The sequence below is a fragment of the Amblyomma mixtum genome, chromosome 2 (genome assembly GCF_055824585.1).
Source record: "Amblyomma mixtum isolate Tamu chromosome 2, ASM5582458v1, whole genome shotgun sequence".
In the NCBI taxonomy this organism is placed as follows: Eukaryota; Metazoa; Arthropoda; class Arachnida; order Ixodida; family Ixodidae; genus Amblyomma; species Amblyomma mixtum.
Window position 1 is genome coordinate 31,605,160 of NC_143013.1, and position 25,568 is coordinate 31,630,727.

Consider the following 25,568-nt stretch of genomic DNA (forward strand, 5'->3'; position numbering starts at 1 on the left):
GACGTACGGATCCGCATAATGTGGACACAAGCGATACACTTCCATCGACAATACTCCATGGACACGCTTCCCCTTTTTCGAATCGGCTGAACCACAGGTAAAGCTTTTATTCCTGGCGATTTACCAAACCCACTCGATCAACCGAGAGCTGCTCCACCGGACACCAGGGAGGGAAGCTATAGGCCGTTCGATCAGGGAACCACATATGAGAGAAGACAGCGCAAACCCCTCAACACCATGCACCATCGCCCACACAAACCTCGCTCATGCATGCTCATACACGAGTACTATAGACACTGAAGAAGAACATCCCCTCCGCTACACAAATCCCTACCAAAGAGGACTCCACAGCCTAGCAGCCGCTAGAGACCCACACATTCCTAAACATCCATCACAACTTTTTCCCCAATACTGCAGGCGCTGTCCGACATGCAACAGCCCCACACCTATACATTTAACGCCGCGCGGTAATGCCGCAACCCACCCGGGCACAACCACCCATCCCCTGCCCCCCCCCCACGTTCTCCTCTTGGGATGCTGCTCCGTCTACCTCAGACTTGCAAGTGCAGCAAAGACTGATTGAGCTGGTGCATCGGATGGCGACACCCGGATTCCTGGACTAAGGACACCACCGAAGAGGATGGCGACCATTAACCCAGCAATCTAAGCCCTTCGGACTGAATGAAACTATACCACCACTCCTTGGGCGCTTGAAGCTTGCGCTCAATTACTCGCTGCGACGTGGCGCCACTTGCGGAATCGGTGGCTGACGCTACAGTACGATATAGCCTTCCATGCATGCTTGCGAATGCTCCTTGATAAAGCGGCGCTTCACGAAAAAAAAAAAGGACAACGAAGACATTCGTTCACCCATTTCTCTTGCTATGCCGGTAGCAAATGTTCGTGGCCGATCGCTAGTAATATGTGTGACCACGCTCACACGACGGCTAGCGAATGAGAAAGTGTTTGAAAGGATAGTGGGGAGAAGGCTTGATTTGCCAAAACCGCTTCATGTGGCAGGCGCTGAAACAGAATTGAGACAGTGGCCGAGAGACGAACTGGATTAGGTTTCGATTCAAAGCACGCGACACGAAAACGGATTTCGGTCACGTTTCGCTGATAAAATATTCTAACCGCCGTTGATCCTTATATTTGCACTGTCGCCGACAGAGATGAGTTGATTAAGACCACTGGGGTGCCGCAGTCGCAATTGAAGCCGTCCCCAGCTTTCCTTCTGGCTTCGCTGTCCATTTTCGCTCGGGTGCTTTATTAATGCTTTTGAAACTATTGCTTTCGAAATTGGTGTTTTTGAAATTAGTGCTCTGAAAACTGGTTCGCTCCTTAACGCGATCCTTAACCAGAGCCTGCTCGGGTATAGTAGAGCCACGGCCACTGACTATAGTAGCAGACTTATTCGTATATTTAACAGTATTTTTTAAGTTTTGCGAGAAGCAAAAATAAAAAATTGGAGGCTTATCAAGGTTAAGCCCAGTGGATGCGAAGCATGTCCTTAGCGTTTGGAGGCATCTTGACCGCATACACGCCCGGCGCAAAGACGCTGGCGCGGTTACGGGCACAGAGACTGACGCGACGGCGGGCGCGCGCCGCCTCATCCCTGGCGTGACGTCACATATCACGTGATGCAGCGATGGTGGCGCCGCCGCCGCGTCGCGCGCGACGGCGCGAACCGAAGCGTGGAAGCCTCCGCCGGGCGACGTCCGACGGCGCGATATGAGGCCCCATCTGCCGCCGGTGTGACGTCATCACGTGACACGTCACCTACTTGAAGGTCACTTGAAGGTCAATGGTGGCCACCGCCGGGCGTCGCGCGAAGGCCCGAAACCTACGTTAATATGCTCCGCATAATAATGGAGAAATAAGAAATAGCTGGAGGGGGCGGGGAATCTAGCAGCGGTCAAGATAAGAGAAGTGTGTCAAGGGTGCACAGGCTCACTGCGCACGTAGTGTTAAATGAACGCCGCCTTCCACACCACTACGTTGTCCGGGAGGAAACTCGCTAAAGAGCGCTAAAAGTATACTGTAATGCTTGGTATACGTAATTTACGGCTAAGTTAAATTCAGAGGTAATCTGAAAAAAAAAAACAAAAAAACTCTGGAACCCATAAATTTCATCTGGATCCCACGGTAATAAATTCTAGTTCTAGAAATTTAACAGCATGTTCGGCATCCCAGCGAAATATCTGAACGCAACCATAAATAACAGGAGCGCCAGATAATCAATCCGCGTGCGCTGAATACCGCAGGAGACTGCCTAGCCTTCAGGCGAAATAAATCTGAACTAATCTAAGTAAACTAATACAGAGGTCATTAAAGAGCCTAAAGACAGGAGATTCTTAATTTGTTTTAAAAAACAGCAATAGATGGCGTCCCCTTGATGTGAGCAGTGAGAGTAACGATGATAAACCAACGACCCTATCTGTTCTCTTCAGTCCTTGATGCGGTGCACACTTCGCTCGGCCATTCGCTAAATTTGCACCAGCCGCGATCTAATGAGTTCTGTAGAGAGTTCAGGACGTCAGCTTCTGTACCATATCGGTTGAGAAACCGGTATGGCCATAGATACCATGGATCGACGTCCGGTACTCCGGAATGCGTGTCTTGATATGAGAGAATTCGGAATTCATCGAGAACTGCGCCCAGAATCAAGAGATTATCCGACTGTGGCACCTTCGAGGTGATCTGCCAGCCTTTAACATAATTTAACACATTTCGAGGCGTTTTTAGCAGCCGCGGAATGACCTGAATTCACCAATTTCACAGCAGAAAGCTACTAGAGTACTAGGACGCTGAATGCATGCCTACGGACACTACGAAACTTGAATTTAACTAATTTGAACCTTGTGATCAATTTGTGCAGGTCCTTTGATAAACGAAACAATGTCCAGGATGTCTTCAGTGCATGCATTTATTGAGGACGAGAGGAGCGAGTGCTAAAATACAGACGAACACAAGGTGCCACAAAACAGAGGACTTGGAGGCACTTGGTATAGTTTGTCCCGATGCTTGGAGATGAGTAGAGATGGATGGATGAAGAGGAAATGGGACACGATCATTAAACGAAGACCACGCTGTCCGTTTCGCCGAGGCTCGTAGGTGGCGCAACTTGAACTGTGCAGTTGCCCTCCAGTCCGTACCCAGCTGTTGCCTTGTACTCTGCGTTGGAAGAAACAGAGTTAACGCAGTCCAGAGCTCGTGTCCGAGTTTATGCAGCTACGTTGGCCTTCGCGCCGCCAACAGTTGGCTAGGCCGTCAAGTGCAACAAATAGAAGGTATTGGAGAGGAAAGGAAGAGGTAAACTGGCTTGTCCTTTAGACAAAGTACACAACTAGCCGATGGTATTCAGTGCACCTCAGTACCTCGGCACACCTTAGCATACACAAGAAGCTATAGTGAGAAACAGCTGCAAAGCTAAGCGCGCTGGAATTACCGCTTGCCGCGAAAAATGAGTGGAGGAAACCCTGCTCTGGGCATGGTAAAGATAGCGACAGACGGTACTCGTGCAGTGTGTGCAAAATTTTGTATGCTTACGGTACTGGTAGTAGTCGTACACCTCCACGATCGCATCCTGAAGGTTGTCCACTTGCAGGTTCCTGCTTTCTGTTACGGTGAAGCAAGTGGGCTGTACGGTCAGCTGCAAGATCAAGAAATAGTATGAACATCCACACTTGCACCTACAGTTAAGTCGCACCTTAACGGCTATCGCTGTATGCATGAAGTGTCAAGAACATAGCAGAAAGATCCTTCAAAACTGACAACGTTTTTGGGCCGACAAATCAGTGCAGCCTTCGTGGTAGGAGACAGGTTTTCCATGTACACCCGGCAAAATCTGTAGGTGGCATGCGTGACGGCCGCTTTTTTCGTGCTCCTGCACGGCCTTCCTTAATATTGAGCTTTCCGCAAGTTTGCTTCGTAGTAAAGCACATAAGCCTAGAAAAAGCGGCCGTCAGACACGGCAGCTACGGATCTGGCCGGCTGCACATTGTACACCGAGCCATTGGTGTTCAGAGCAGCGCAGCGATGAAGAAAGATGTGAAAGGGAACGATGAAGACTGACCGAGTACAGCTCTTTAAAACCAACGTTCTAGGCTAGAGTGAGCAGTTCTTACCGTTTGAATGATCAGTTGAATCAGGTTGCCACTGACGGCGTACCGCTTAACGACACCGCTGCTCACCAGCTGTAAGAAAAAAAAAAAAAAGGGACCGTCGAGTTCAGATTGTGCAGGAGTAGACACCGGCTTGGTCGGAAAGCTAGCGGCCCGCAGTCGAGCGTTAAAGCATAGCGCTTAACGCACGTTTTTGAGAGACTGGTCGTCCGCAGAGTATCCAGAGAGCAGAGTAATCTGCACGACCGCAGAGCTGCTTAAGAAACCTTCGGTGTACCTGCAAAAAGAAGGACGCCAGGTGAAGCGCGTGGTTGAGAATGGTCGCGAGGTGCACAGGGGCGGACAGTGACAGCATAGTTTGGACAGTACAGGGCGGGGGGGGGGGGGGGGGGGGGGGGAGGCAGAAAGAGGGTGGAAAGACAGGTTGAGTATGCGGCACAACTTTTGCCGCTAGATATGAAGGTCCAGTACTGCCATCATTGCGGTAAGACGCAGTGCCAGCGAACTGGAAGATGAAAACTGTCCAGTTTACGTGGAAAGGAAATCGTATGGACCAACCGTGTGCATATGTCTAGTTCGGCGCTGCAGTCCGGGCCCGATGTCGTGGAGACGTTAACTTGAAGGCCCCGCCGAGCCGGACTATTCCTGGAGTTGTAGTAGTACTTAACCTGCGAGGACGGACCATCAGTGAGCCTACAGAAGCCGGGCAAGGAACGGAGAGAAACTGCGACTTCTATAGGAAAACAGCGATTGCCCTATTTTATCCAACAACATCCTCTGTGTCTACTATATGCAGTACCTGGACGAGAGCATTCAAACTGCTTTTATGTGACCAGAGTCGTGATCGTGTTAAACAACTCCGAAGCCCGAGCATAAGGATCTTTGTTTAGGGTAGCCCGAAGGATGCGAAACTTTCGTTGTAAGTACAAAGGCAAACACATGGCGTTAAGTAGTGGCGTCTCCTGCTCTGGTGATGTATATGCAGCACTAACCTGCAAGGCCGTGCACCCGACGCTATTGTCACCAAGAGATGCCCTGAAGCTGTACGACTCGCTTCTGTTCAGGAGACGCTCCTGCGAGAGAGAACGTATCACGTTGAGTGAATGACGGAAGTCCTATACTGGAAGATTAAACTGTTCTACACAGCAAGAATGAAGTTCTGTCGATTGACGCACTCGATGCGTAGCCAGACCAACTTCCCCTCATATATTGTTAAAGGTAACCGATACTGTAGTAGAAGTGCGGTACCTGGTATAGCAGTTTGTTCTGCTCGTCGATTGGGAAGTGGATCGTTTCGGGTGAAGAGCTGTTGACGGCGACGTTCAGGGTCAATTTCGTGTTCTTTGAGAATGCGGCGCTCGAGTACTGTGCCAGTGCTTGAATGGCGACACTGTAGACCTGGAAGATAAATACGACATGAGAGGAGCTCCACCAATCAGTTCCGAGTTAAACAATGCTGGCACCGCAAGGATCACATGGAACGGGCGCTTAGCGAAAATCTCTTCGGCGAGCACACAGCAACTCTGCGAACAGCGCTGATATAAAGCAGGTAGCGAATAGATATACCACACATCGGAACACCTTCTCCATAACTTTGTGCCTGCACAGTTCATTCCGCTCAGCATTTCTAGCGTCAGAAACTTCCCCTAGCGGCGATAACTGGCATCATTGTGAAGCTATGAGCAGCAAACTCTACAGAGAGCACATGTACCTCGGAATAGGAGAAGGTGTATCTGGCGTAGGTCTGCTGCATGAGCCAGCGGACGATGGGAAGTGCTTCTCCCAGGTTCCGGTTGAGCAACTTCAAAGTGAGAACGGCGTAACCAGCGGTGTCCGCCGAGCCATAAGTAAGGCCATCGCCGCTCCAAGACGTTAAGCCACCTGTGCAAGGAAGAGAAGGGGAAAGAAAGAGGAAAAGAATGAACTAAACTCTAAAGCCGAACGTGGACAAATATTGGTAAGCATTCAATCATCCGAGAAGCTTAGAAGGAAGGATGGTGGCGAGTATAGGAGCAATATATTACAATCGATGGTTGATCACTGATCAGATGCGAGTCGCCTCTACGATAATGATTCATGTGCCTACTTTCTTCAACCTGTGGGGTTCTTGGTGCTGTGCCCTAATACGGTTCTGCTATGAGTCTTTACCGCACTACACGCCATCAGCCGCAGCCTTCAACGCGGTGGTTACTTACAGTGGTGTGAAGGTAGTACTAAGTAAATTATGAGCGCGATACGTATGGCGTAGCATCCCGTTAACGCTATGCATTTATACATCTTGGCGATAGTGTGTTGGTTGTAGAGTTCCTGGACGTGCAGAAGCACCAGGAGACCTCCACTACGAATGTCGAGCTGTGATGCTTTCATTTGGGAGGAATTAGCAGTGGGAGTTCTACGTAGTACTGTGTCAGCACTGCACTGAAGCCCCTAAACGAGTCGAAAGCCCTCTTTCAGTAGCAAGAGCGTATAACTTTAGTTCTTCCAGCACTAGAAACACTACCAAACAAGAAGAGTTCTTTTCAGGAGGACACAGGGGCGCAATAAAAGACACGGACATAGAAGTAGACAGGGACGAGCGCCCCTGTGTCCTCCTGAAAAGTTATGAACCAACACGCCCAAATACAAGTACTTCTGAATAAGAGTTCAGTTCTGTTGTGCGAATGAGTAGCTGTACGCGACTGAACTGCGTCGAGGAGTCTTGATATAGAACAATCAGCCGTCTGGACATTATATTAAAATGCGCACTCACTGCTTTTTTCAGCCTCGCTCAGGAGAGCGTCCAAGGCGCTGTTAGCTCTGTCAGCGCGCCCAGCTAGTGCGGAAAAGTAGGCGTTCAGCGCCGTCGTGTGGTTGGAAGGCAGATTGTTGGCGTCTATGCAATTGAGGACACCGTCTGTGATGTTAGCGATGTTCAAGCCGCTCTCCAGAAGCATGGCGCCAACGGCTGCGGTGAAGTCAGCCTGCAAAGGGAAAGTCAGGTTGAGACACAAGAACAGTGTCCAGCAAGTTGAGCATGTCTGCATCCATCAAAAATCTGGGCTTACGGCTGTGCTGGGGCCGAAGGGTGACGAGCCGGGTTCTTCCTCCACGAAACAGCCCGTGGAAGCATTCCAGTGCTGCAGAACGTACCGCGCGCTAGGTTCGATGTCTGCGTCGGCTCTGGCACCCAGGTACTCCTTGGCGACGCTCAGAGCTTTAACGGCGAAGGCGGTGAGGAAGACGCTCCTCGGGAATTCGTTGGAGCCAAACTGAGCGTACGAATTGTCGGAGGACCGGAAGCTGTATTGAGCCTGGGACGCTGAAGGAAACAAAGCAAAGACAGGTTACACAGCCACCGCCATGGGGTAGTTTGACACGCACATATCGCACGTATTTATGTGTGGGTAAGTATGCGAGCCGTAGTGGAAATTGCGTTGTACTGTGAAAAACGTCGCGTGCACCGACAGGAGGAATGGGCAGTTACGGCTGCGATAAGCCGCACTTAAAGCTTTCCTAGCTCAAGTGGCGGCGTAGCCCTTGACACGCTTACGTTGCGGTTGACCTGCTATGCGTAGTTATAGGTTCGGGATGTCGAAACAACTGCAAGACTCCTCTCTAGGCAGTATTTCTATGTTCAAGGCTCGCCACTTCATGCGTAGCCTCACAACACCACATTAGGACTAGGCTAAAGCCCACCGCTCCGGCGCTTATCACAGTTCCGACCACATGAGAAATCGAATGTGGTGCCAATACCGCGGAGCCTAAATATTCGTAACGCCGTAAATATCCATGCTGTCCTGCGAAGGCAGCGTTCAGCGTTGAACTAGAAGTCCGAGTAGTCATAGCAGTATTAAGAAGCTGGTAATACTCCAGTGAGCCCGGTCACGGACCAACCTTGGCGTATGCGGGACCGCAGACCAGAGTTCACCGTGTTAGTGAGAGTCCCCGTGTGCTCCAGGTACTTGAGGAGATAGACGCTGGAGGCAAGCACAGCCAGTGTTCCCTCGGCATTGGAATAGGTGATGGTGGGGACAGACAGGTCCTTCAAGCCAAGAGCGAGGATGTCTCCTGCAGCCACGAGTATATGTGCTTCGATGAAGGGCAAGTAGGCGAGGGGAAAACTGGCAGTGTTTTATTAGCAGCAACTGTAAGCGCAACAGTTTGGGTATAATGCGGTAGCTCAGGATACGAGCTTGGACCCAGCATGCAACGAACACAAAAGAACATTTCGGCCTAACTGCGCGATTGTCTTCATAGCAGCAAATTGCTGGTTACCAAGTAATCATCCTGTCGCAGTTTAACAAGAACAGTTCAGGACTAAATGCATTAAAAGAAGGCTCACTTGCCCATTAAGGGGTAGGCTGAAGTGGCGTGATGACAAGGTGCCGCATAGAGATGCAGTGGAGTGTGAGGAGTGGCGGCCCATAGGCGTCGCGAATATGTTAAAGGGTATTGGAGACTTACCCGTGCCAACCAGAACAACCTGCTCAGAGCCTTCGACAAGAGCCACGGGCGTTGGAAGGTGGACATCCAGGGTGTCCGGGGCGCTCTTTGCATCACCTGAATGTGAGAAATGAGAACGGTGATGAAGGGCAAACGTACAGCAAGCAAGCGAGGAAAGGACACAAGTCTTGCCATAGAAACCACAGACCACAGGCAAGTTCGCATACCTGGTGCACAAAGGAGGAACGTGTTGGTCTCTGCGATGGGGAAGCCTTCAGGCTGCAAGGTGAAAGGTACGGATGAGAACTAAACAGGGAGGGAGCGAGAAATATAACTCTGCTAACACCGCATAGGGCTGAAGCCTAAGATTGGTTCGGAAGCACAGACGACCACGTTGCAGTTACCAACGTAACCGACAGTTCACGTGGTGTCTCAGAGGCCGAACATAAAAGGCAAGAGCTACGGAAATAGGGAAGCAGTAGGCGAGATGCACTGGCATGCGTCCTTTTAATGAAATTGTTCAGGCACCGCGAGCCGCTCGTTTTGACCACCGTTGCCCACGCTCGCTGCTGCCATACTGTCAGCAGTGCAGAGCACCTTGAACCCTCCAATACAAGATTGCCTGCACTTACCCTAACATCGATGGTCTGGATGACAGTGTCGCTCGAGTTGACGTTGGACAGTGTGACGTGTGGATACTGGGCCTGGGCCTCAAGCCTCGTTTGGACGCGGGCTTGGAGCCGGGACACCTCAAGCGTGGTTGCGCGCACGTCGAACGGGAAGGACGCGGAGGTGGTGGAGTTAGGGCAGAGCAGGGCGTCGGTGCTGTTGGGGCCGCCGATCACCTCGAGGTTTTCGAGGGACCTCAGAGTGACCCGAACCTGGAAGCAGAAGGGGTGGTGAGGTGATCAGGGCTAACTAATGTTTCACACGAGGGAGGATAGATCAATGTCAATTGTTCGTGGCGAAACGATACGGTGTACCATGCAGCGCGTTTGATGCTACTGGAGCGTCACTGAGCGTATCTGCCTTTGAACGGTATTGGAACCACTACTGTGCGTACTATGGCTGCTGCAAATCATAATAGCAGTCTGTAAAGTACGGGCATGTACGGCATCGTCGCTAAACGTACCATGCTATGAATGTATGCCTAGCAGAAAAACTGTACAGCAGAGAAGTGTTATCAGTGAAAAGAACGCTATCGAGAAGTTTATCATTTGTAAAGAGGAAGACGCTTAGCAGACGGAGCAACAGAACCGATGCGCGGCGCGAGGCGAGAAGACGACGATCGGCAGCTGAAGCAGCAGAACCGACGCGCGGCAAAAACATCAACTGTTCTGGGACCGGACTTGCCTTTGCCCGCTCTAACCGGCCTTAACAACCAGTCATCTCTTGCCAATAAAGGCCGCTACACATTGTAGATTTTGTGTCTCATTTTGGGTATGCTGGTGCTGCTGGTGCTGCTGCTGCTGAAGGTCGTCAGCTGAAGCTGCGTTCACTTACCGCTACGCACTCATCGGCGTAGTTGAACGCGGTGAGAACGACCGTGGCCACTTCGTTGCGCTGCATGTATGCCGGCAAGGTGAGCGATACGAACAACGGCTGGAACCCGGTGACGTTCGCCACTTGAGAGACGCCGAGGCCATTTTGCGGGTGCAGACATACGGCAGTTCCCTGCCACGTGGTGATGGTGTCCGGGAGTGTCTCCGAGTAAACGGAGGATCCGTCAGGGCTGCGAGATGCAGGACGGGCCATTCGTTGGAATCGTCTGACTGTACGACAACCCCAAGTACACACCACCCAACGCGTGCGTCCATGGGAATGACCAGATGCTACTCTACCGCCGTAGTGCCCGGTGTCGCCGAATGGCAATACTTGCGCGGTGCAAACATGCAATGTACCAAGCAGCAGGGCGCGATACGTTCACCTATCGGCGAGAGCTTCCAGCTGCCAAGTTGGCACACATAGACTGTGCAGTTGAAACGTTCACGGCGGAAGTCCGACAACGCAACCAAGGAGCATAAGGGAGGTATAATATGTGGTGGTCATCAATGGCAGATTAATAGCGTTATCACTGAAAGCCAGCAACGAAAGCCAGCATATGGAATGGCTAATGACGAGGGGTAAACAGGGGTACGCAGACTAGAATATTCGCTATATTTCAGGAACCGTTTGTATCCCCAGAAACGTAAGGAAACATGCGCAGTGCCGGAGCGAAAGATACTCACCTCACTCTCTTGATCTGCCAAAGCCACGTTTCAGGGAAGAGCGTGCGAACGGAGTTCGTTCCCTGGACGACAGGTCTCGAAGAGTGTACGCCGGAGGAGTCTTCGGTCGGAGCAGACGCAAATTTTTGCGCAGCTGCCACAAGAGAAATAAGGTCGTCAGAACGCAGTCTTAGTGCGGCTCTGGTAGCTTGTTAACACCTACGCGCCTGCGTCCGAACTGAGAAGGCGGTGGTTGGCAAAGCAAGAACACATGCGCCAGGCGATGTACTATCAGGAAGTGGCACCCTTCACGCGGCGGGAGCAACGGAAAACTGCAGCAATTTGGCGAGCTAAAGGGCGAAGCATGGAAACGAGCCAAGGGACATGCCTGCTTATAGTAAAGGTCACCTGGAAATGGTGGTAAACAGAGTGCTCTGTTGCTCTGGCTCCCGCCTCGTGGAGTATACCATTTAAGCAGTCGATAGTACAAGTCTGTTGTTCACAGAGGTAGCTTCTTTGTTATACCGTTAGATGAAAACAAGCCAGAGCAACAGCGGAACAGAAGAGAAGTTGAAGTGGGGGTAGAGGGAGAGAACTGCTGCACTTGCCTCCCAAACCCAAGAAAACGGGGAAGGGATTGGTCGATTCAGGGACTTGATGGTTGGGATAGCCAGGGAAGGCGCGGTTTGGACATGGCCTGGTCTGGACTGGAAGGTTGGTGAAGATGACAAGCCCAGTGTTCTGCAAAAAAAAAAAGAGGGAAATGTGAAACAAGAATAAGGGCGCAGTGCCGAGGGTATATACGGGCACAGTTGCTTGCATTCGTAATGCATCACATGGCATTTGATGGGCTAAGAAAAGGTGTGAGAGCGCGAAAAAATGAGACTTGTTCTCCGGGACGCCAGGCACAAGTGCCCTTTAATTTGGTTTAATTCGTCTGGGAGATCATTAAATGGAAATGGGCTTTCCGGCATTCCCAATGACGTCATGAAGGTGGCAGGGAGTCACGTAGGCAGATTGGACATGGAAATGCAAGTTGACCGCAGCCACGTTGCTGTTAATGCCTCAATTTATGCACTCAAAATACGAACACGCAGCCATGTAGTGAGGAACTGCAGTGCATCATGGGAAGGTTACCTCGAATGAGCTCAGGGAGTCGTAGCTGAAGGAGACTGTAGGGGCCAGCGCCTGCCTCCTGCTCCGCACCTTGGAGTCGCCCGACTTCTCGTAGGGTTCGTTGTAGAGGTAGCCGTCTGCGAAGAGAGGAGCCGCTATAGACATAACACTATACACGCAGATAAAATCTACGCGAAGTAACGACACCGGTGCACAGCGGAGCGTTATATTGTACTCTGAAGAAAGCAGCTTGCAACATAAAGCAGCTTGAACAGATCACCTATCCGCTAGGAAGAATGATTTAAGACAGTGTAAACGGGACCAGACCAAAGGAAGCGCGAGCTCTACGCCATGGAATCCCATGCATACAATTTTAAGCTACGATTTAAAGACTAAAAATGTTCGAAATCACTGATGCAGTGCGGCAGAGGTTGCAACGTCGCCCAGTTAGTCCTACAGACGAGTGGTGTATTAGAACTAGGGCTAGCGTTACTCAATCAGCGGCTGAGTGCGAGGAGACCGAAGCATGTGAAAGCGGCACGAGAACGTCCGACACTCGTGCTCCGAGTAGCACGTTAGACTAAGACCAGATTAATGAAGGGCCCGTCAGTCACTGGCTGCCGTTACATGCGAAGAGCAGTAACCGCTGGGCGCCCCTGAATGTCCGTAATTGGGATAACTTAATTGTGCACGATCGGATATCCTAAGCTTGACAGCTCACGGAGAATGGAACCAGAGAGCCACGGATGGGCACTGGCATGAGACGTGAGAGGACCGAGTTCTCTGTAGCAAAGCTGTTCATAAGGCCCACTTACCGACGGAACAGTAGCTTTGGTTGACCAGGGAAGTGCGGGTGTTCCTGTAGTTGAAGTAGCTGATTTGGTTGAGAAGCTGGAATGGTAAACACAACCCGGGCTCGTACCAGACCGCGGCGGCCGCGTTTCGGTGGAGGCGGAACGCAAAAGGCGCCCATGTGCTGTGCGGTGTCAGTGCACGTTAAAGATCCCCAGGTGACCTAAATTACTCCAGGGACCTCCACTAGAGCACCGCTTGCTTAGTTTTTTTTTTTTTACTCCCACCTTCTCTTTCGGCGCGGTTCAGGTGGCCACCGAGATATGCGAGACAGATACTGCGCCATTTCCTTCTCTCAAAAACCAAATGTAATGCCATACTGCGTTTTACCACACTTTACTGTACTGTTGAATCGTAAACAGTTTTTTTTTTTGGCGCGACCGTAAGAAAGAGCGGCGTGCTGAGAGCAGAGGGCATGTAAAGCGTGGTGGTGGTAAGTCGCACAGACCGCAATGGGCATATAACGCGCCTGAACAGGTATAGAATATGTTCATTTACATAGAGAACAGCATTATCGCAAGCCTCTGGAAATTACTTTGGAGAAACTCACGGAAACTCACGCTATGAGCACGTATAGCGAGGAGAAAAACAAATACAAAGAGGCGATGGTTTACTTACGGCGTCCCGAGAATTGCGCTCGTTGTAGCCATCCAGAAGAGCGACACTGCCGTCAACGGCTCCGACTCCGCACAGGGAGTTTCCGGTAGCATCGAGGGAGAGAGACACGTTCGAGCCAGGGAGAGCTTTCTTGGAATCGAACTCGAGATACACCTGAAGAGAAAGGAGAAGAAAAAGCTTGAATTAGTGGCAAGGGGAAGAGAGAGAGAGAGAGAGAAAAGGACGGAAAGGCAGGGAGGTTAACCAGGCGATGCCCAGTTGGCTACCCTACACTTGGGGAGGGGAACAAAGGGGAAAAAAGGAAAAAGAGAGGGGAAATTAACGGGAGAAGCGAGAAGATTAACGCAGCTGAATGTAGAAGCGTTATTCGGAACTGATACTGAAATTAAATTTAAGACATTTTGCCTTTGAACGGGACTCGATTGTACGGCGAGTTCTTTGGAACCCAGTAGGTGCACACGGGAGTTAAAGCGGTGCCATTCACACCGCACAATGGATGTGGTAAACAAGCACACCTGTATTAGTCAGCCGAGCGCGCCTTTTGTGCCGTTAAGTATGCACTAGTCATAAACGAGGCCTGCACTTGCAATGCCTTTCAGATTCAATCTCGCGCAGTCCTGCAATTGTGAAGAGGCTGTACACCGATGAAAAGACAAACAACGGTCTGTTTAAATGCAGAGGTAAAGAGAATGCTCAAACGAGCACCAGTGTGCTTACGTTGTTCTGCAGGCATTTTTGAACGCTGAACTCTGCTGAGTCGGAGACAACCTCGATGGGCCTGCCATCGGAGCCTCGGTGCACATAGTAGACAAGGAGTTGCACCTCGGGGCTGGCGTCCGCGGGTAGCCGCGACTGGAACTCTAAGCTGCCTACCGACCGCACAGTCTCTGGCTCTTCCACATGGGGCTCTGAGCTGCCCGAGGGAGGATCACTGTTCTTGATCTCGTTTCCGTCCGATTGGTCCGTGGAGAGCTCTGCTTCGGTGAAGCGCTTCGTGAAGTTCTGCGTCTCCAGGATCCGGCCGCCAGAAGTGAGCTGCGATTGGCACAAGGCATGAAGCTCAGAGCGATGGAAGGACGTGCGTGCCCGTTTGGTGTTATGTCCCGTATGGACTGATTTACATCTGCTGTGTCCAAGAGACCTAGTCTCCTGCTAAAAGTTTGGCTTCTAGCAGGGTGGAGAAAAGTTTTCGCGATCTCATTTCCTTTCGAAGGCAAGGTGGACGAAATCAGGAAAGTAAAGGATAAGAAAAGAACTGGCATGGGGACGCAGCGAACAAGTAGGCCGCACGCAGGGCGAGTCTGACGATACTGAAGCAGGCCGTAATATAAGGTGCTCGTGGAGGCTGGGGAAGTGCAGAACAAGGAGGGTTGTGCAGTATGAAAACAGCGAGAGGAGGGATGAAGTAAAGTGAAGGAACATTGATGGAGCACACGAACAGTGCCACTGTACGCAAAGCGTCTGTCTGCATCAGTGTGCGGGAAGGGAGAGCAAGAAACGGAAGGACAGGTGATGGCAGGTAGCGACAGTGATAATGACACTGTTGGCGGCCATGACACTTTTGACTGCTAGGGCTTACCGTGAAGAAGATTTGGTAGTCGACGTTGGCGTCTGCAGTCATAACGATGGGGCGCGTGAAGTCGGCCTGGCAAGTGAACACGCTTCCGTTTCCTCGGTCGATGCGGATGGAGCTCGCCGTTGGAGAGTAGAAGGTGGCGAGGATGAGCTGCTCAGAGGGCTTCTCGAGGGTGGGCCCGTTCTCCACCACGATGCGCGGGAAATTTACGGCGACCGCCTGCGAACGAATCGAGCGTACGTCAAGAGAAGAGGTGGCCGGTGGCATGAGGAAGTGGTGCGAATTGTAGCGTGGAAAACATGCCAGAGCGCCGAAAGGAGGGAATAGCGTGAAAGCCAACAATGACGCATGTTTGCTGCTGGCTAGGCGAAGTTCTTCAGCGTGGGGCATCAGCAGTCATAAACTAATGTATGTGAAAAAAAAAGTGTTTTGAGTGTACCTTCACGTCATTGTTTGTGTGCGGAGTATACTTTGAAGAATGTATGCGACACTTGGTATAATAGTGTGTATCACTATGCACTGGACATGAACATTAGGCAATAAATAGAACCGAGGATTATAATCACCCTAATTAGCGATGATTGTAAAGGATAACTGGGATAATTAATGGGGCTAATTAACGAGACTATACTCGTATGGAGTCACAAGAGTGACGTCATTCATACGTCCGACGAAGTCACATGTACAACCAATCAGAGTGCAGCAAGAAAAAAAAGTACACATCGTCGAGTGGTCGCAGCGGAGATCGAAGAGTGGCGTCGGATCTTAACGGAGTTTGTAAGAAGGTGTAGGAAGGGGTCGAATAGGAGCCACCAACATCGAGGCAGACACTAATGCCTCCGCAATTCTCTAATGCAGTCTCTGAAGTGCAGTGTTTGGAGGTAGGCTAGCGATATGGCGCAATGCCATAGCTATGGCTGTGAGTGGTCATGATCATACGCATGTCATATACGTACCTGAACAGTGACGCCAGTGACCCTCTGACTGAAAGGTGGCAAGCTGAAGGCAACGAGACCGTCGGCGTCAGAGGTGTAGTTTCGGCAGGAGAGCACGTTGTCGGTCGCCCATGAGCGCCACAGAAACGTGTTGCGCTCCACGAACATGCACAGCTGCATCACCTCATACGGGCGTGGACTTCCATCGAGCTCTTTGACGTAAAGCTGAAAGGATTGAAGACATGTCGCGAGGTGACGCTTGTTACAAGGTGGAAAGAGAAGAAGCGGACACGCGAAACGTTAGAAGCAGTGTTGCCCCTTCTGAGGAGCATTAAGCTAGCCGAATTTAGGACTGCTTGGCACGGAGGGGCTCTGAAGGTTAATACATTCCCAGGGTAGAAGAGCGTAACGGGAAATTTGATAGGAGGGAGGGAAATACTAACGAACACAGGAGAAGTCTGGCTGGGGGAAAAAACCGAGGGGGAGAAAAACCATGAAGAACGAGCCATAGCGGCTAAGGATTGGACTGTCCCGGTCAACTTCATGCAGAACATTGGGATGCTGCTCACGTCCTCTCCATTGCGCACAAATTGTACCCCGTCTCAGTGTCCTACATGCGAACGCATCGTTTAGAGGGAATCTCTAAAAGAAATATGGTATAGAGGACGCCGACAGCCTGGCGCAGAGGTAGTGCTAGAAGGGGGTGGTAATGTGCAAATTGGCCGGGCAAAGCGCCGTCGAAGTAATACAAGGAGAGAGGGTGAGAGCGCGGTCTGACGCCGCCCGGCTCCAGCGCCGGGGAATGCAGCGCTGCCATTACGGCAACCATGGTCAGTGTCGAGACCCCTACCTTGATAAGGTCTGTTTAGGAATTGGGAATCGCATGAGCAGAATTGCTTACCCGTCCGCTGTAGAGGAGGTTAAGCTTGATGGTGTTGTCGCTGCTAGCGTCCTCCTGTCCGAAGGTCAGCCGCAGTCGTGTCGTCTCACGGCTGTGCATCTCAGTAGTGGTTTCAGAGACACCTGCTCAGATATGTGGCTATAGTCGCACTCAAAACAGCGATGCAAGACGGCAGCCCTTTTTTTTATTTTGCTGCAGCGGGAACTACTACATTTACAGATGCTTGCCGAGACTGCTTCACGCAATGTAGTCAGAGCTACAAGCCAACATGCTCAATGCGCCAAGGAGACGAGTGCCTACAAGGACACATGAGAGCTCCATGAGCAAAGGTATAAGAAGGCACCAAGTGCAGCTTACCCGTGCCGTCCTCGATTACTTTGGCAGTGACGTTGATGGAAGGGTAGGTAGGGTAGGTGTAGTTCACAGTGTGCAGCAGGGATACGTTGAAAACGTAGTCGTAGCAGCCGTTTATCTAACGAAGAGGAGAGAAATTACGATAGGATTTAATCTAGGAATCGATGTACAAAAGCCTGATGCAGTGCACAATTAAGGAATTAGTAGTTCGTGAATAAGAGGCAATGATGACTATCAGATAACTACAAACTAATGTATAAACACAGTCAGTTTTTCTAGTATGCCAGGCTCCCCTGGCCTGATACTCTGCTCTTCAAGGGTTGATGGGCAGGCTACGGCCGGCCTGCGATTCTGCTTCGTGCATACGAAATAAGTTAGCCAGCCCGCTCAAGTATCCCTTGCGCTCTTGAAAGGAAATTCAAGCATGCGTAGATAGAGAAGATTCGGCGAACAACCGATCAACATATGCACTGCGAGAAACAGTGAACAGGTACCTCAGCGGCCCGAAGGATGACTGGCTTCTGGCGCACTGGGTAAAAATAGTTGGAGGGGGATGTGTAGATCTGCACAGTTCCTCTAACATCCTCGCCATAGGTGTATCTGTAAGGAAACAAATAGACGAGGCATTATATGGGGATGCAAGTGCGAGTTTCAACGAGGACATGCCCCGAACCGCGAACTGCAGTCTCAGTTCGAGCCCGGAAGTAATGAATAACTCCCTCCTCCTAAGAAAGAAACAAAAGGAGGTAGTGCAGCCAGGAGGCTGCCGGGGAGGAGTCCGTGCAAAGGGAAGGGAACGAGGGAGGGAGGGAGTGCTTCAGTATGCTTAGCGAGGCGAATATAAGCCCTCTTGCCGGAACAAAAAATATTGCTGAGAAACCACCATCTTCCTTGCCGTCTCAACCAGGGAGGCATCTTGTTTATTTGATCAGGTAAGAGGAGCATTACCGACGCTGGTGACGTGAAGCTGCAGATGTGTTTCGTTCCAAAGTCGAGCAACACCTGCCGCGGAGTTGAGTGATATAGAAACTGCAGCAGCCCCGTGACTAGATGCAACCGATCACCGCCATAACAGCAACGTTCTTGAGTTTGCGTTAGCGAATGAAACGGTCAGCGACTCGCCGCAGCGTGGGCTGCGAGTGGCACTGGACTTTCCAGCGACAGGAAAAAAGGGGTGCAGAAAGGGCAGCTATTGTGAATTTCAATGGTGGCTAAGAAAGCGAATGGTCACCGCCATTGGAGGAAAATAAATGTAGGCTTACTTGGCGCAGACCGTGTACAGCACAGTAGGGTTTGTGACGACGTCGTTGGGGTCTGGTGTGATGGTAACGGAGAACTTGGGCAGCACTGAAAGGAAACAAGTTACAGCTTCAACGCCGTGAAACCTAGTATGCTGTGCGAAACCATTATTGCGAATTAGTCTGAGTATTGCCTATAAATGACCTTGCAGTGTCCTCCATGACAATTTTATGTTTTCGTGACACGTGATCTTCCCCTAGCCACTCCGTATCCGAGACATTTCATCTCATAGGTCCAATGGTTAGGCTTCCGATTGCTTTTCCAATAGTGCTAGTAAACGAGTGCTGGCGCACCAGAATTCCTCCTGGCCCGGGGTACGATCCCGGGACCAGGACGTTACCGGAGCAGTGGCTGTACCAACTGAGCGTCAAATTGGACGAGCCGCTAAGGAAGGCAGCGTATATAAACCGGACGTTGGCGCTGTGGAAAGCCTCCGAGGGCAAATTATCATAGCGTCAGACTATCCATGCGCAAAATGCCGACAACAGGGCTTACCATAGTCCTGGACATCGAAAGTTGTCGACCCGGAGTTTGTACCTGCTGACACGGTGATAGTCCACGTGCCTTCGTCCGTGATGGCAAGGAGGTCGTAGGATCCTTGAAGGAGGTCTGCGGAATGCGGATATGCGTCAGCATGACTGACACAATGAGCTCTAGAGTTTGCAAGAATGGGTGAAAAATTGCGTACCTTCAGTGAAATTGACAAAGTGCTGCTCGAACAAGAGCTGTCCATAGGGGTTCGTGATGGTAATATTGGCCTATGGGAGGAGAAAGGCTTCCAGACTGCGAAAGGAAGTTTCAGATTTTAAGGCACTTGTGTAGCTCGGCTCGCAGTGCCGATATGGTTACTTGCAATGCATGCGTGCAGAAGAACGGCCATATTTGGAGGAATGTAGGAGCTCGGAGAAGCGCATGTGCAGTAAACTCACCAACTGAGCCGTCACAGGCAAAAGGTTGTTGTCAAGCAGGAGTATTCGGTAGTGTACTGCAAAGAACGGATTAGCGATTCAACCGACGGTCGGGCATGGACAACAGAAAAAAAAACATGAATGTGTAAACGCCATTCGAGAAGCAGTTGTGGCTGGAATCCAGGCCGCGGCAAATCAACCTCCTTAGCTATTTCGCCTGATTAAGGGCTTCAGTATAAAACCAACGGGTTATGAAAGCAATCAAGCGCACGAAGTGAGCAGGCTGGCGTTTCCACAAGTGCGAGATTTCGCTCCGCAACAGGTTTACTAGCATCGTTACTTCAATCGAAATACTGCTTGCGCATTTTAACCGTTTGGCTTTGCTCATCGCTGGGCCCCTTTCCAGCAAGTGAGCGCGCCTTCTGGCAAATGAAATTCATTTAACCCACGTCGAAGCGAACATGCGACATCGCGTCGATGGAGGACCCATAACGAACGGAAATTACTGTAACGACGACAAGTTGGTATCCCATCTGCTTGGTTGTCATTGCACATATGGTTGCCCTGTTGTACCGAAACGCTCCAACTTGTCGGCGTTCAAAAAGGATATGTCGAGCACAAGCAGATATCGTATACGACGGCAAGAGGAACATGAAGGGTTACCAAAAAAAAAGGAAGGAGTGTTTACATTGGCGGAACGGAAGAAGGGAAGCCCTGTAAAGGGGGAGCTTTCGACGAGTAAAAATATACAGGCACGCGAAAGAGGATGTGGCGGCAAGATGAGGCAAAGGCTAGAGACGGGACAAGTAGACTGGTTGAAAGGCGGTACCTGTGCTTCCCTGACGGTACATGGGCTTATCCGTTTGAACAACGACGTTGACATTGGTGGTGGGTTGCAGTTGAACAGACGACCTGTTGTGGAAGTGCTCATAGCCGAACTGTCCAGTCACATCGAAGTACAAGTTGGAGAAGTCGGTGGGGCTCAGGTCGGGAACATGGAAGTGCAGCTGGGCGTCAATACCTGCAGGAAATGAGGGAGAGGAGGAAAGGAAAGTTTTAGGGAGAAAGCCGAGCAAAAACCTGCTTGTTTGTTTCATTTGCATCTTACTCGTTGCCATAGCAACTGTGACGCCAGTAATGTGGCCCGGGCCACCCCCGAAATTAGACTTCGATCCCAAATGACCAAAAGGCCAACGTGCAACCGTAAGCGACCGTGCCTGGCACGATGACCTCCAAATTGGACACAGGTCGTGTGAAAAATTCGACAGGGGCCACTCCCGAAAAAGTCGGAGATTTGCGGTAACTTGTTATGGCATGGTGGTGGTGCTACGCTTTCGTACGATACACAACGGTTTAAAATCTAACCCCGGCTGTATTTTCTGTAGGCAACGGTGATGCAACCATAGCAGCAAAGCAGAAAACAGGAGAACAGCAGCGCAGCGAGGGTGTCAAAACAAATTCTGCCGGTATGGTGCAGCACATCCGCGAGCGCTGCATGCTGTGTGCAGTCGAACTAGAAGGGTCATAGGACACGCGTTGAGGGTGAGCGTCACTAAGTGTTGCGCAAGGAGCGCTGGTGAAAAAGAGGGGCGGTCCCTAGGCACTATGGGTAATAAATCACGGAGGGTAACGAAGACCACCTACGTGTGTTGAAGGCGAAAGCAGTAACGTTTAATCACATTTTTCTGGTTTCTTCACAACGATACCTGTCCATTAGCGTACAGGTGTAAGGCAACTCATACGACTGTTTAATTGACGAAGCAACGCGACTATCTGTGCTCGCCTCGCAATCTGAATGTCCTTTGTATTTGCTTTGGTGGTGAAAAAGATGGGGCGCTCCCTAGGCACTATAGGCAATAAACCACTGAGGGTAATGAAGACCACCTACGTGTGTTGAAGGCGAAATCAGGAACGTTTGAGAGCGGTGCCGGGTTTCGGTGCTAATGGGCCTTGCAAGGGTTTAGTATTAAAATGCTCGTCTTGAACTGTCAAGTTCCTTGCTTGCAAGTAGGTATGGAAGATAATTGAGTGCTCACCGTCTTCACTAACGACGTACGTCCGACTTGCAAGGACTGTGCTGTTTTGGTCTATTCCTGAAGGGGTGCCCCATAGGTCTACCGTAAATTGTCCCGCGGTCGAAGGGCTTGTCACCAGAGCCGTGATCTTGATGTCGGAATTTGGAGTCAGGAATCCGGGAGCAGTCACAAGGTATTCACTGCACGAGAGGATGATGGAAACATTGTGAATGACATGAGAACGTAAAGGCGCAAAGTAGAACAAGCTAGAGCAGCGACGGAATTTGAGTAAAATGGTCTCCTACGGCAAAAACCGTTTATCGGAACAAGATCTGAACAGAGGCAGAAAAAAACAAAACAATTCCGCTTGTAGTATTCACGGGGAGTCGCTTTTACGGCTGGCATAACGAAAGCAACGAGGGCAGATGCTCACATCGAGGCGACGGTGGGCGTTGCTCCCAGCGTGACCACAGCTGCCAGCAGTAGCAGCCGGCGCGTCCAACCTGATGCCATGACGGCGACTTTTGGCACCTGCTGTGAAAAAAAAGGGGGGGGGGGGGGGGGGGGGGGGGGCAGGAATCACGCAGAACTGCGATGTAATATGGCGACTGTCACGGGTTGTACGCAGTCCAAAAAGAAGCACGACAATAAATGAACGAAAGTTGTTGCAGAAACCAAAAATTAACAGGCTGACCGCAATCATTACAGGTGGGCAAAAGCCAAAGGACTGGATTGCTGTCAAAACACGCAACTGGCGCGTTTCCGGCAACAATACGGCGCGCATTGCCCCGACTGGTCGATGCTGTCATTTGCTCGGACGGATGCCAGATATTTAAATACCAGCGCTTGGCAACTGTCATGAACTAATAGAGACTAAAACTGCATGGCGAAACAAAAGCCTTGGAAAGGAAATCTGCTTTCCAGCGTTCCTTCAGCAGACACTTCCGTACGCGATGAACGCTCTCACAGATGCTTCCCTTACCCCTTACAGCAGTCGATCACCTCAGCAGAGCCGAACCACCTACAGAAACACTGACGTTAGCTGAGCGCGACACATACAGGGCCACGGTACAGCCTTCAAACCCGCTGGCCACAGTGTGAAGAGGGGCAGCGAGATGCTCTCCTATTTCTAGGGTCGAGCGCTTATCACTCGCATACATCTGAGCCTTTCCGTTTCCGGGCGAAGTAACTGCCACCGCACCGTGACACGCAGACGAGAGTACAACACGTGTAACGGGTTACAGACGACAAACCGTGAGATGTGCACTTCTTCTTGAGCTCGTATTTCGAGGTCGTAGCACTGCAAACACGTGGCAAAACATACATAAAAGAAAAAACGACGTTACCTCCTGCCTGTTATCTTTTATTTGTGCTCTTATCCTTCCCATATTTTGGACAAATTCTTTAAAACACAGGACAACCAGTATACTGCTGAATGACCTGCTACCCTGGCTTTCGGCGTCTGTCTGCGGCTTATAACTCCGTGTGGTCACCTGACTTATTCTTAAGTAATGTTAATGCGCCAGCCAGGAAACTCAGTGCATCTGACGATATCTACTTCCACTCAATGGGCACTGCGCTAGACTTCGCGGCATCCATTACCAGTAATTCGGAACAACGCCAGTGCCGCTAAGCTTTAGCGGCCTATTACGCATTCTGTTCTGCAGCCACTCAGTGATTCTTTTTCTCTCTTACGTCAAGAATGATGTCAGCGCGCTATTTGTGAAATTTTAAAGCCATGCGCCACGCGGTGGAAACCAAGGGAACTAAAAGCTGTTGTCCCAAATGACTGGTAATGGCGTTCTTGATGCTGTCCTCAGTCACCGATTTACCAACTTGTTGCTGGAATGCAACAGCCCGTATGATGGAAGGGAAGAACCATGACTGCTCTTATGATTGCGACGGAGAGATTATTGGCGCAAACAATCAGCGTTGAGAGGTCCTCTTACTCAGGGACAAGGCCAAAAATAATGAAGTCACTTTTAAGTAAAAAGGAATTCAGAACTACACAAAAAATGCAAGATTTCCGTTGTTCGTGTAGCGCTTCATTACTGTGGCTTATTGCCTTTGCAGCTGGCGTTGGTTATTTCATATGCAACCAACGCGACTGTTAACAATGTCTTCCGCTCAGTCAAGCTTATTTGCATTTGAATCTTCATACACCATGTTCGTGTGCCTATCTTGTGTCGGAATAATTCCGAGTGGCTCTCCATCTGTCGGGAATAAACTTTCTGCATGCTGTCTTTTTAATGTGAAAGAATAAAGGGTCCCGGTCAGCGGAGAAACCGCCGTAGTTATTGGCGTAGGCGTCGGCATCGTCATGTCGAGAATATTGGGATTGAGTAATTTTGATGATGCTTGATCATCATCATCATCATCATCATCATCATCATCGTCGTCGTCGTCGTCGTCATCATCATCCGTACTACGCCCACTGCAGGGCAAAGGCCTCTGCCATGTCTCTCCAATTAACCCTGTCCGGCGCCAGCCGCGGCCACCATATTGACCCCGGCCAGCTGCTCCGCAGCCACTGGGGACTGAGGGCCGAGGGTTAATTCCTTGTGTGTGTCGTGGGCAACCAGTGGGTCACGTGGTGTATTCATGCCATCGTGTGTTCAATCAAACATTCCAGGTTTGTCTTGCCATGCAGTGGCGGATCCAAGAAGTTGGCTTCGTCGGTGGCCCTTTCGTGGGTCGCGCCGCACCCAAAAATACTTCAGGATGGCTCACCGGTGGGCCACGGCGTACGGGGATTAGGGCTCCGAAAGTCGATGCTGCACTGCATGTGTTATAGACAAAGGCGAGAACGAAGGCCTGTAAATGAGACACGAAGTGTCTTCTGTAAAAAAAAAAAAGAGAAAAGATGTCAGTGCTTAGTTAAGTAAACAGGTCACGATAACCGGCACATTAAACAACACAACTAAAAGGAGCTTCGCCGCGTTCTTTGCAACTGAAGGCTCCGAAGTGCATTACCGCTCGTTATGCGAACATTAAGGAATCGTTAACACCTGCCGGAAGAGGTACGCTCCTGGCAGTGAATCATCGGCAGCGCGAGATTAACTCCACAGCCGACGCTCAGGAATAGTCCCGAGAATGAAGTGCAAAAAAAAAAAAGAAGAAAAGAAGTGAAGGAATAGAGGAAGGCGAAAAAGCGAATATTCGCTACTTCAGCCAATATTCGTACAATTTAAAAGCCTTGCGAAACAGTTGAGTGCCAGCGGTGGTGCGGTGTTAGGGCATAAGTTATAGGGTTATAACTATATCTGTCAGAAGATGCAGCGTTAATTCCCACCAAAGGGTACGCAGTACGAAGCAAGTACACCAGCTCTCTAACCGCCGTGTCGTACATATCTAGAAATTAGCTTTTCTGGTTTGGTTTGGTTTATGGGGTTTAACGTCCCAAAGCGACTAAGGCTATGAGAGACGCCGTAGTGAAGGGCTCCGGAAATTTCGACCACCTGGGGTTCTTTAACGTGCACTGACATCGCACAGTACACGGGCCTCTAGAATTTCTCCTCCAAAGAAATTCTAGCCGCCGCGGCCGGGATCGAACCCGCGTCTTTCGGGTCAGCAGCCGAGCACCATAGCCACTGAGCCACCGCGGCGGCAAATTAGCTTTTCTATTGTGACGACGGCGAATATACGAGCGCCACATCTCACTAGATGAGCAAGGAATGCTTTGCTAAACCTGTCTGAGCCTAACTGCATCGCACAAACTTGGAGGCTAAATATGATCGTTATGAATGTATCCCCGCGAGTGGACCGCGCGCTGAGCTGAGCGTTCCATCCCGCACAGCCCTGTGTGTGGCGTCGGAGTAAGCCTTGCTTTTGATACTGTCATTGAAGAAAACTCTACGCGCATATTCGATATTCATGCTAATTGCCACATTTTCCGGGCTATAGTCCACACCCAGTGTTCACTTCGCGAGGGCAAATTTCGGCTTAAGAAGTTTTTGCTTAGAAAGTTTTGTAGCGTGAGCTACACTGGCCGAAGTTGAGCAGTTTCGCGTGGCTCCTGGAGGGCCGTGCTGCACATGCCCGAGGAGCAGTGACGTCGCACGGCGCACAGCTGGCGTGCCTCGCCGCGCGCGCTCGCCTTCCTTTCCTTAAAGTGATGGGAGTGTAAAACGTTGACAATGCCGACGCCAATGAACACAATGAACGCCGATAGCCTGTGGCTTCAGCGTCACGTTCCTGGCGCAACCTTGCCAATAGCGGCGTTTACATGAACCCGACAGCGG

The 25,568-nt window shown here is 50.7% G+C and overlaps 1 protein-coding gene and 1 pseudogene across 1 annotated transcript; both read right to left on the reverse strand.

The window, feature by feature from the left end:
• Positions 1–2,941: 2,941 nt before the first annotated feature.
• LOC149358846 (alpha-2-macroglobulin-like protein 1) lies at positions 2,942–20,430 on the reverse strand. The gene is made up of 30 exons (XM_089567585.1): positions 20,421–20,430; positions 20,142–20,333; positions 18,900–19,013; positions 18,368–18,452; positions 17,600–17,705; positions 17,109–17,223; positions 16,752–16,873; positions 15,872–16,075; positions 14,919–15,134; positions 14,057–14,374; positions 13,340–13,492; positions 12,685–12,760; positions 11,891–12,006; positions 11,362–11,494; positions 10,775–10,907; positions 10,050–10,278; positions 9,179–9,427; positions 8,774–8,825; positions 8,568–8,663; positions 7,998–8,171; positions 7,169–7,422; positions 6,874–7,084; positions 5,836–6,005; positions 5,373–5,522; positions 5,117–5,197; positions 4,683–4,792; positions 4,314–4,401; positions 4,128–4,196; positions 3,550–3,652; positions 2,942–3,174 (listed from the first exon to the last, which is right to left on the reverse strand). The coding sequence occupies exons 1-30, from the start codon at positions 20,428–20,430 to the stop codon at positions 3,074–3,076; spliced, it is 4,230 nt and encodes a 1,409-aa protein (XP_089423711.1). The 3' UTR covers positions 2,942–3,073.
• Positions 20,431–21,356: 926 nt separating this feature from the next.
• LOC149358847 (ixosin-B-like) lies at positions 21,357–21,840 on the reverse strand (annotated as a pseudogene).
• Between the last annotated feature and the right edge of the window lie 3,728 nt (positions 21,841–25,568).